The sequence below is a fragment of the Leopardus geoffroyi genome, chromosome C2 (assembly GCF_018350155.1).
Source record: "Leopardus geoffroyi isolate Oge1 chromosome C2, O.geoffroyi_Oge1_pat1.0, whole genome shotgun sequence".
In the NCBI taxonomy this organism is placed as follows: domain Eukaryota; kingdom Metazoa; phylum Chordata; class Mammalia; order Carnivora; family Felidae; genus Leopardus; species Leopardus geoffroyi.
This window is the reverse complement of record NC_059333.1, coordinates 67,622,668-67,634,936: the sequence shown is the minus strand read 5'-3', so window position 1 is coordinate 67,634,936 and position 12,269 is coordinate 67,622,668. Positions and strand designations below refer to the sequence as shown.

The following is a 12,269-nucleotide window of genomic DNA, read 5'->3' as shown; positions in this document are numbered from 1 at the left end:
AGATATACACACAATGGAATACTACTCAATGATGAAAAAGAATGAAATCTTGCCATTTGCAACAATGTGGATAAAACTAGAGGGCATTATGCTATGTGAAATAAGTCAGAGAAAGACAAAGATAATATGATTTCACTTATACATGGAATTTGAGAAACTCAACAGATCATAGGAGAAGGGAAGGAAAAATAAGATAAAAAACAGGGAAGCAAACCATAAGAGACTCTTAAATACAGAGAACAAACAGGGCTGCTGGAGGGCAGGTGGGTGGAGGGATGAGTTAAATGGGTGATGAGCATTAAGGAGGGCACTTTTTGGGATGAGCACTGGGTGTTATATGTAAGAGATGAATCACTGTGTTCCGCTTCTGACTAGGACTACTCTGTATGTTAACTAGCTTGAATTTAAATTGAAACTAACTAACTAAATAACTAAATAACTAACTAACTAACTAACTAACTAAATAAATAAATAAATAAATAAATAAAAATTGAACTTGCAGATTCTAAACCAGTATTTGGAGGGAAATTTATATTGCTGACCATCTGTATTAAAAGAAGGTTCAAATCAAAGACCTCAGCTTACATATTAAGTAACTAGTAAAAGGACAAGTTAAACCCAAAGTAAATAGAAGAAAGGAAATAATAAACACTTGAGCGAAATCAATAAAATAGAAAACAAAGACAATAGAAAAAATTTAATAAAACAAAAAGCCAGTTATTTGAGAGGATCAATAAAATTGATAAACTTGTAGGCAGACTAATCAGGAAAAAGAGGAGATACAGATTACCACTGTCAGGGATAAGAAAGGTGACTTCATTGTAGATACTACAGATATTAAAGGATAATGGAATATTATGAACAACTTCATATGTCAATAAATTTGATTAATCTCATGAAATAAAATCCTTTAAAGATAAGAATTACGAAGCTTACCCAAGAAGAAAGAGATAAAATGAATAGCCCCTGTATCTATATATATAGGTAACAAATTGTAGTTAAAAACTTTCCTCAGGAAAAACTTGAGGGAAAGATTGGTTTTACTGGTGAATTTAATGAGGAAATAGTGCAAATTCTATATAAAGTCTTCTACCAAACTGAAGGGGAGGCAATACTTCTCAGCTCATTTTATAAGACCAGCATTACTCTGACACCATAACCAGAGACATTACAAGCAAAGAACTTCAGAACAATATTTTTCATGCATACATGAAAAAATTCTAAACAAAATTATAAGAAGTTGAAGTCAACAATCTATTGAAAGGTTAATACATCCTGGGATTATCTCAGGGATTCGGGGTTAATTTAACCTTTGAAAATCAATTAAAATAATTCACCATATTAACAGACCAGGAAAAACAATTGTCATCATATAAATACATGCAAAAAAAATTTCAGCAAAGTAGGAATAGAAAGAAACTTCCTCTATCTGATGAAGAATATCTACAGCTGACAATGATGAAAGACTGGATGCTTCTTTCCTGAAATCAGGAACAAGACAGAATGTCATTCAGTACAATCAAAATCCCAGCAGGCTTTTTTTGTAGAAATTGACAAGCTGATTCTAAAATTCATATGGAAATGCAAAGGACCTAGAAAGGCTAAAATAACTACAAAAAAGAACAAAGTTGGAGGTTTAACACTACCTGATTTCATGAACTATAGAGCTGTAGTAGCCAAAACTGTGGTACTGATATAAAGATTTTAAAAAAATAAATCAGTGGAACCAAAATCAAATCCAAAAATAAACCCACATATATGGCCGCCTGATTACTGACAGAGGTGCACAGTTAATGTGTGGAGAAACTGGAACAATTGGATATCCATATGTAAAAAACATGAACTTGGATCCATATACTGTATCATATATAAAACTTAAAATGGATCATAGTCTTAAATGCAAAATCTAAAATTATATAAAACTTCTAGAAGAAAACATTAGAGAAAAGCCATACTTTTGGTTGGGCGGTAATTTCTTAAATACAACAACAATAGCATAATCTACAAAAGAAAAATTGATAAATTGGTTTTCATCAAAATTTTGAACTTCTGTTCTTCGAAAGACACCATAATAGAATTTTTTTTAAAAAAGCAAATATTGGGAAAATATCTTTGCCAAGTATGTATCTGGTAAAGGACTTGTATCCAGAGTGTAAACTCAACAATAAGAAAACAAAGCAAAGCAAAGCAATTTTTTTAAATAGGCAAAAGATTTTAACAGACACTTCACCCAAAGAAATTGTGGCAAATACATGAAATATTGACATCAGTCAATAAAGGAAATACAAATTTAAACCATAATAAGATCTTTATACAACTGTTAAAATGTCTAGAATTTTAAAAGTTGACTATGTCAAAGGTTGGCAAGCATGTGGAGGAACTGTAGCTCTCTCATACACTGCTGATGGGAATGCAAAATAGTGCAACCCCTTTGGAAACAGTTTGGCAGTTTCTTAAAAACTTAAACGTATATCCATCATATGATTCAGTAGTGATCCCACTCTTAAGTATTTATCCAAGTGGAAAGGAAATATATATCCATACAAGCATTTGTAAATGAATGCTCATAGCCCAAAACTAGAAATAACCCAAGCATCCAAGTTGCTCTATATCCATACAATGGAATACCAGTCCACAGTATAAAGGAATGAATTATAGATACAGCAACATAGATGAATCTCAAAATAATTATGCTATGTGAAAGAAGCCAGACAATATACATTGAATTACCCCATTTATATAAACTTTAAAAATGTAATCTCTAGAGTAACAAAGTTAAGTCAGTGGTTACTTGGGGATGGGAGAGTAGGGAATGAAGGATTACAAAAAGGCAATGACACTTCTGGTGGTGATGGATGTTCATTATCCTGACTGTGGTAATGGTTTTCACAGATGTATACATAGGTCAAAGCTTACCAAATTTGGGGCACTTGGGTGGCTCAGCCTGTTGAGCATCCAACTCTTGGTTTCAGCTCGGGTCATAGCCTCATGGTGTTGTGGGTTTGAGCCCCGCATTGGCTCTGCGCTCCTAGCACTCTTCTCTCCTTCTCTCTTCCCCTCTCCCACTTGTGCTGTCTCTGTCTCTCAAAATAAATAAATAAACTTAAAAATTTTTTTAAAAACCTTACCAAATTGTACACTTTTGATAATTGTAGTTAATTGTATGTCACTTTTACCTCAATAAAGCTGTATGTTTAAAAAAAAAAAAATAACCTAAATGCAAAAGAAAAGAAAAGCAAACCTTTTCTTTTAAAAGAGAGAGTAATCCCTTTATAAAAATAACATACCCAAGCAACACATACACAGCAAGTAATTCTGAATCAGTAGGTTTGGTGTGTCCTCATGTTCTATTTTTTAATTTATTTCTTTTAATTGTAAAATATATAAAACATAAAAATACCAAACCTAAAATTACCATTTTAATCATTTTTAAGTGTACAGCTCAGTGGAATTAAATACATTTACATTGTTGTGCAACTATCACCACCATTCACCTTCAAAATGTTTTTCATTTTGCAAAACTGAAATTATACCCATTAAACACAAATTTCGTATTCTGTCTCTCAGCTCTGTTCATAGCATCCTTTGATGCACAGAAATTTTTAATTTTGATGGAGGTTCAACTTGTCTGTCTTTTGTTGTGTCTGTGTCTTCAGTGTCATATTCAAGAAATGGCCAAACCTAATGTCATGATTTTTCCCCTTTTATTCTGAGAGTTTTATAATTTTCTCTCTTATATTTAGGTCTTTGATCTCTCTCTCTCTCTCTCTCTCTCTCTCTCTCTCTCTCTCTCTCTCTCTTTTAAAGCATTTTGTATGATGTTGATGCATGCTCTCATTTAAAAAACAAGTATTACTTTAGCCATACTCTCGTGCTCCTGTTTAAGATTCTGTGGCTGAAAAGTAAAAGTGTTAGCCAGAGTGGGACTGTATCCCAGATCCAGGAACTGGAATATTTGAGCAAGCTGTGGTGTCAGAAGCTTTATCAGCTTCAGAGTTAAGATTTTCTTATTCTTGTCCAAACTAATTAAGTTCTCTTTAAAGTAGCTGTGTAGCCAAAGGAATATGGTCCTTTAGCTGATTTTTTTCCCTTGTTTTGTGAAACCAGAAGCAGTTATAACATTATGGTTTAGATAAGTTTGGGAGTGGGAGTGAGATAAAAAGCCTGTCAGGTGGGATCTGGAACAGGGGTTGGGCTTGTTATTCCTCTTCCAGGCCAGTATCTTTACCGAACCATTTGTAGTTTTCACAAAGGGCTCTTAATCTTTCCTCTTCTCCCAAAATTCTACAGTATGTGAGGAAGTGAGGTATGGGAATATACCAGAAAGAAACTATCCTCTGAATTTTCATAAAGCTGCTTTTAAAAACCTACTTAATGCTTGAACAAGAGTACAAGGTCGAAATCAATCATGAGATTCATTTGATAGGCTGAGATAGCTAAGCATTCTGGAACCTCTGCTAAGTGGTTGGGTGAAACATATGTCTCTTGTGATAATTTTTTCTCTTCTTTTTTCCCAGAGCTCTCAGATGTCAGATGTGACTAGCAGAGAGCTCCATTCCCAAGCTCAAGAACAACTGCAACACTACCTTATGGGCAGGGTCCTAGAAGAGAGAGCCCAGCAGCACAGGGAGGCTCTGATGGCTCAGATCAACACCAACATTGAACAATTAATGAGTATGTGCTTGTTTATTTTGGTATCCTAAAATGAACAACCTATGCAAGATTTTGTGACATTGAAAATCTTCAGAAGGAAAATACCATTTAATGGTTTATTAGCCTATTTCTTGTCCTCAGAAATTTCTAGATCCAGAACATGCCAGCACATGATCTTTTCAAATAATGCAGATCTCATAACCTCCTTTTTGGCTATTTCTCTAAGCCTTGCTATCATTCATAGATATCAACTTAGACAAAAGTTATTAATTATAAAGATGCTAAGCCCTACTAGCCAAATTTCATTATGTAGTCTCAAAAGCTTTTCATAATATTTCAGAAGTAGATGACAGTAGTTACAGTGCCATTTTATAATTTTTTTTAATGTTTATTTTTGAGAGAGAGACAGAGTGTGAGCAGGGGAGGGGCAGAGAGAGAGGGAGACACAGAATCCAAAGCAGGCTCCAGGCTCTGAGCTGTCATCACAGAACCTGACGCAGGGCTCGAACTCATGAACTGCTAGATCCTGACCTGAGCCAAAGTCGGACACTTAACCGACTGAGACACCCAGGGGCCCCCATTTTACAATTTTTAATGAAGTGTTTTCACAAAATTTAATTCATCTGCTTCTTACAACCATAGATACATTTAGGGAGAGATCTCATCCTACATTTCAGTCCACCTATGAAACACTTTTGGTGTGTACGGAGCAGAAAGGACCAGGGTCTTCTGTTTAGTGCCATTACTTGTGAATTTTGTGTTTTTCAATAGATAGGTGGCTGGAACTGAGCCTCTCATATATAGGATGGGGTTCTGCTATATTTTAAAAATTCATGTTCTTTAAACCATCTAAAAAAACCTACATCTTTTTAAATTATTTTCTTTTACACAGTATGGGGGGTGGGTAGTTGCTGCCAGCCACAGCTTCAACTTATGAATAGTCATATGCCATCTATAGCTAGCAATGATAATAGATTCAGAATTGGAACCCTATCCCTTGCCTACTATAGCAGAGTTCCAACTCTATACTTTCCAAATTCCTACTTGTTTGATACATAACTCTTCTACTCACCTGTTTATTTTCTGTTTACTACAGAGGCACCAAGTCTGAAGGAAGCAGAAGGGAAGGAACCTGAGCTCTTCCTAAGTAGATCCAGGCCTGTGGCAGCCAAGGCCAAGCAGGCCCATCTTACCGCTCTGAAGCATTTACAGGCACCCTGGTGGAAGAATCTTGGGGAAGAAGAAGGAGATGAGATTGATGTCCCAAAGGATGAGCTCAGTGTAGAATTAGGAACTTTATTCATTGGTGGAACCAAACCCCCTTAGGGAGCTACCCAAAGAAATGACACTTATTTCAGGAGATTGTATTGGTTCTGCCTCTGGCATACTAGTAGACTAGAGCTATCCTAACTCATTTCCCGAAATTCCTCTCCAAATAAGATTTGCAGGCAGTAAGCAAGGAGTTGCCTTCTACCTCTATCTCAGTTCTCTTTTTTTTTCCGTATTACCCACACCACACACAAATTAGGATGGCTTTTATTGTGGAACTAACCTCAGCATGGCATTCTGTTGCTTAGATGAAATGTGGTAGTTCTTTTGTTTTTGCTGTTTTCCTACTAAAGATGTTTTCTAAATAAATATTTTCAACAATTCTCAAAAACTTGTCAGGATTACTTCAACTTTTCACATTTATTGTTTAGAATGCATGTGTTTCTACAAATATAAAAAGTATGTTCTTGGCCTAATTTATTAAAGATGAGGAAAAGAAATGGTCATTTGAAGGGCACTGCATTATTTTCTACCAAACAGTGCTTGAACTCATTTTCTATCTTGTTATTTCTAAAAGAACTACATTTATTTTTTTTTTTTTTTTAATTTTTTTTTCAACGTTTATTTATTTTTGGGACAGAGAGAGACAGAGCATGAACGGGAGAGGGGCAGAGAGAGAGGGAGACACAGAATCGGAAACAGGCTCCAGGCTCTGAGCCATCAGCCCAGAGCCTGACGCGGGGCTCGAACTCCCGGACCGCGAGATCGTGACCTGGCTGAAGTCGGACGCTTAACCGACTGCGCCACCCAGGCGCCCCTAAAAGAACTACATTTAAAAAAAATCCTAAGAAAGGTGCCTGGGTAGCTCAGTCGGTTGAGCATCTGACTTCGGCTCAGGTCATGATCTCATGGCTTGTGAGTTTGAGCCCCATGTCAGGCTCTGTGCTGACAACTCAGAGCCTGTAGCCTGCTTCAGATTCTGTGTCTCCCTCTCTCTCTGCCCCTCCGCCACTCACGCTCTGTCAGTCTCAAAAAGAAGTAAACGTTAAAAAAATTTTTTTAATCCTAGGATTCAGCACAAAAAATTCCTTCAGATAAATGCATTTGTTCTGTTAAACTGTGAGAATTCTATAACTTACTGTTTCCCTTTGTCTTATCTCCTATAAATCTCAGCTAAATATAATACTTAGTTTGTGTTATGATCCTAGGTACCTCTAGAGTTATTTGGTTGCAACCTAATACTTTCTAATTTTCCTATTTATCTTTGATTGTGTTTTAGTACCAGAAGCTACTTCTGTTTGTGTTTGTAACAATATAGAATTTAAATTAAAAACATTTAACAAATCATGGACTCAATATCATGAGGAACCTGTATGATACTTTTTGTATAAATGAGTGAAAATACCATTATTTCTGGATAGGAAGACCAAATAGTATAATGTCCATTCCTCCAATATTAAGTTTAGTAAAATTCTAGTCACTATCCAAATGTAATTTTTATTCATAATTGGGAAAGAAATGTACATAATTCATCTGTAATGATCAGTTGAAAGTTCTGATTTCACTTAGAATGTAGAAAGCTAGGTGAAAATGTTGCTCCCCTGTTAAAAATGCCAGATAATCTACAAAAATAATTTTTCTTGAGCCTATCTGATAGTTGAGGCCTCAAGACAACCAAGTAAATAGAGATTTAATATCTGTGAAATGATCTATTTCATCTTTAGCAGAGCACAGGAGACAAAGGTAGCTGGATAAGAAGAAATCAACTAAAATTTTTACAAATTCTTAAAGACCAAGTATGGGGTAGCATGTCAGTTTAGAATATCTAGGAGCCTCAGACGGGAGAATTTAGACCTTCCATCTAAAAACAGGCAAGGTTGGGAGCAGGGCAGTAGGCCTGAAGAGATGCCTTTTGTGATGCAGGCAAACATGTGATAGGCTGCTGCTGAGTGCCATGCCCAAATTCCTGCCTGCTTTCCCAAACCCTTTTCTTAAAAGCTTTAGGCTGCTAGAGCAGGGGTAGCAAGGCTCAGAGAAAGTCCTACTACATGTAAGAAAGAAATAGAAATAAAAACTGTCTCTGGAGGCAGGATAGGAAACACTAGCTCCAGATACTGGTACAGATACAGTTTTGCTGAGGGAGGGACAGAAACAAAATCCCTCTCCTGAGAGAGGAAATCATCTTAGCCCCAGAAATCCTACACAGTACAAGGCAGATGTCTCCTAATGCTGGGGCGGGGGGGGGGGGGGGGGGGGGGGGGGTGGGGACTAGAAAACTGCCTGCCAAAGCTAATGACTGCCAAGGAATAGAAGGATAGGAACCCTGAGAAAGCCCTACCTCCAATCACAGGAGAAGAGACCTGGCCTAAGACTTAGGCCAGATCAGGACAACACCATACCCATGTTCCAGCAACTAGCCTAGCACCAAGTAATAAGCAATGGCACTTTATTACTGGCATGGAGAGAAACCTCCTCTGTGGTAAAGGCAAAAGGGACAGCTGAAAGTGGAGGGTGGAGCTGGAACACTGAAAAACCTTCAAGCTTCCCAGATCCTACTATAAGCAGGTAACAGCAGCAAAAAAATAATTTGAAGTCCATGGTGCATTGAAGATAAAAAGGAAAACCAAACCCAGCCAAAGTCCTGACTACTGAGTCAACCCCACTGCAATCAAATTCTTATATTTTAAATTCTTATTCTGATTTATAATGCTGTTGTGTTTAGTGTATTGATGTAACAAAACAATTCTGCATTACTCAGTGAAAAAAAAATCTAATACATGTGAGAAAGTGATTTTACCAGTCATCAATTTAGATGTCACAATTTAATTTTGTTGGATGACTTGCTTACCCTGTGAGAGTTCGTCTTCTATAGAATATAAAGTACTGAAGAGGGTTTAATACAAATATGAGAAACACAGTTGTTAATATTAGATCCTTATGCATGTAGAGAATGCCTAGAAACGGAAAATTCTGTAGTTCACAAAGTCTGTAGAAAAGCCATTCCCTATTATGTTTTTCTTTTTAGGAATATCCATGTCCATTTAGGTCAGTTTCAAATTATGTCAAAGAGAATCCAAACACACAATTGCTAGACTTAACTTTAATGATTACATTTTTAAGGTCCCCCCCACCCCCCAGCTTTATTAGGTATGATTGACAAAATTGTATATATTTGAAATGTATAATGATGTGAAATGATAATCACAATCAGGTTAAGTAACACATCCATCACCCCACATATTTACCTTTATTTCTATGTGGTGTCAATACTTAAGATTTGCTTTCAGCAAATTTCAAGTATAAATTACAGTATTATTAACTATAGTCACCAAGCTGTGGATTAGATCCCAGGAACTTATTCATCTTATAACTGAAAGTTAGTGCCATTTGAGCAGCATCTCCATTTCTCTCACCTCCCAGCCTCTGGTGTCCACCATTTTACTCTCTGTTTCTATGAGTTTGACGTGTTTTTTTTTTGTTTTTTTTGTTTTTTTTTTTCAGATTCCACATATGTATGAAATCATATAGTACTTGTTTCTCTCTATCTGGCTTATTTCACATAGAATAATGTCTTCTGGTTTCATCCATGCTATGGTAAATGGTAGGATTTCCTTCTTCCTCGTGGCTGAATAATATTCTGTTGCATACATCTTTTTTTAAAAAAATGTTTATTTATTTTCAAAGAGAGAAGGAAGAGGAGAGGGAGAGAGAGAATCCCAAGCAGGCTCTACACAGTCCACACAGAGCCCAATGCAGGGCTTGAACTCATGAACCATGAGATCGTGCCCTGAGCCAAAATCAAGAGATGGACACTTACTTAACCAACCAAGCCACCCATGCGCCCCTCTTTTATTTATTTATTTATTTAAATTCAAGTTAGTTAACATACAGTATAAGACTGGTTTCAGGAGTAGAATTTAGTGGCCCATCTCTTACATATAACACCCAGTCCTCATCCCAACAAGTGCCCTTCTTAATGCCCAATACCCATTTAGCCCATCCTCCACCTCTACTCCAGCAACACTCTGTTCTCTGTATTTAAGAGTCTCTCATGGTTTTACTGCCTCTAGTTTTTATCTTGATTTTCCTCCTTCCTTTCCCCTATGTTCATCTGTTTTGTTTCTTAAATTCCACATATGAGTAAAATCATATGATATGTGTCTTTCTCTGACTGACTTATTTTGCTTACACATTGTTGCAAATGGCAATATTTAATTCTTTGGAATCGTAATATTCCAATTGTATATGTATACACATATACTTCCCAACAACATTTTTTGTATCCTTTGGATAAATACTTAATAGTCCAATTGCTGGGTCATAGGGTATCTCTGTTTTTAATTTTTTGAGGAACCTCCATACTGTTCGAGTGGCTACAGCAGTTTGCATTCCCACCAACAGTGCAAAAGGGCTCTGGTGCTCCCCTTTTTCTACATCCTCACCAACATCTGTTTTTCCCTGAGTTGTTAATTTTAGCCATTCTGATGGGTGAGGTGGTATCTCATTGTAGTTTTGATTTGTATTTTCTGATGATGGGTGATGTTAGTCATGTGTCTGTTAGTGATATTTCATGTGTTTGTTAGCCATCTGGATGTCTTCTTTGGAAAAGTGTCTATTCATGTCTTCTGCCCATATCTTTACTGGATTATTTGTTTTTTGGGTGTTGAGTTTGTAGGTTCTTTAGAGATTTTGGATACTAATCATTTATCAGATATGTAATTTGCAAATATCTTCTCCCATTCTATCGGTTTCCTTTTAGTTTTGTTGATTGTTTCCTTTGCTGTGCAGAAGCTTTTTATCTTGATAAGGTCCCAATAGTTCATTTTTGTTTTTATTTCCCTGCCTCCGGAGAAATGTCTAGTAAGAAGTTGCTGTGGCCAAGGTCAAAGAGGTTGCCTGTTTTCTACTCTAGGATTTTGTTGGTTTCCTATCTATCATTTAGGTCTTCCATCCATTTTGAATTTATTTTTGTGTATGATATAACAAAGCGGTCTAGTTTTTCTTCTGCATGTCACACTGTCCAGTTTTCCCAACACCTTTTCCTGAACAGACTGTCTTTTTTCATTGGATATTCTTTCCTGCTTTGTTGAAGATTTGTTGGCTATACATTTGTAGGCCCATTTCTGCGTTCTGCATTCTGTTCCATTGATCTATTTGTCTGTTTTTGTGCCAGTACCATACTGTCTTGATTATTACAGCTTTTTAATACAGCTTGATGTCCAGGATAGTGATGCCTTCAGCTTTGGTTTTCCTTTTCAACATTATTTTGGATATTGGGGGTCTTTTCTGGTTCCATACAAATTTTAGAATTGTTTGTTCTAGCTTTGTGAAGAATGCTGTTGTTATTTTGATAGGGATTGCAATGGCTGTGTATACTGTTTTTGGCAGTATAGACTTAACGATATTTGTTCTTCCAATCCGCAAGCATGGAATGTTTTTCAATTTCTTTGTGTGCCTTCAATTTCTTTCATAAGCTTTCTATAGTTTTCAGCATACAGATCTTTTACCTCTTTGGTTAGGTTTATTCTGAGGTATCTTATGGTTTTTGGTGCAATTGTAAATGGGATCAATTCCTTGATTTCTCTTTCTGCTGCTCCATTATTGGTGTATAGAAATGCAACCAATTTCTGTATGTTGATTTTATATCCTGTGATTTTGCTGAATTTGTTTATCAGTTCTAGTAGTTTTTTGGTGAAGTCTTTAGGGTTTTCTATATATAGTATCATGTCATCTGCAAATAGTAAACGTCTCAGTTCTTCTGTACCAATCTGGATGTGTTTTCTTTCTTTCTTTCTTTCTTCTTTCTTTTGTCTGATTGCTGTAGTTAGGACTTCCAGTATTATGTCGAACAACACTGGTGAGAGTAGGCATCCCTGTTACGTTCCTAGCCTTAGGGAGAAAGCTCTCAGTTTTTCCCCATTGAGGATGATATTAGCTGTAGGTCTTTCATATGTGGCCTTTATGATGTTAAGATATATTCCATCTATCCCTACTTTCTTGAGGGTTTTTGTGAAGAAAAGATGCTGTATTATGTCAAATGCTTTTTCTGCATCTATTGACAAGATCATACGGTTCTTATCCTTTCTTTTATTAATGTGGTGTATCATGTTGATTGGTTTGCGAATATTGAACCAGCCCTGCAGTCCCACTTGATCATGATGAATAATTCCTTTAATGTATTGTTGAATTCGATTTGCTGGTATCTTGTGTAACTCTCCTTTTTAAAGTGGGATCTTTGGTTTTGGAATCAAGGTAATGCTGGCTTCATAGAGTGAGTTTGGAAGCTCTTCTATTTCTATTTTTTGGAACAGTTTGGGAAGCATAGGTATTAACCCTTCTTTAAATGT

General features: G+C 36.3%; 1 protein-coding gene across 12 annotated transcripts in view; it reads left to right on the top strand.

Moving 5' to 3' along the window:
• Positions 1-6,508, top strand: part of IQCB1 (IQ motif containing B1) — a 64,268-nt gene extending 57,760 nt beyond the window's left edge. For all 12 annotated transcript variants that reach the window (XM_045502210.1, XM_045502214.1, XM_045502209.1 and 9 more), the window contains exons 14-15: positions 4,518-4,674; positions 5,750-6,508. In XM_045502210.1, coding sequence (XP_045358166.1) covers positions 4,518-4,674; positions 5,750-5,979 — 387 coding nt within the window. In that variant the 3' untranslated portion in view covers positions 5,980-6,508. The remainder of the gene's footprint in view (positions 1-4,517; positions 4,675-5,749) is intronic.
• The last annotated feature ends 5,761 nt before the right edge of the window (positions 6,509-12,269 follow it).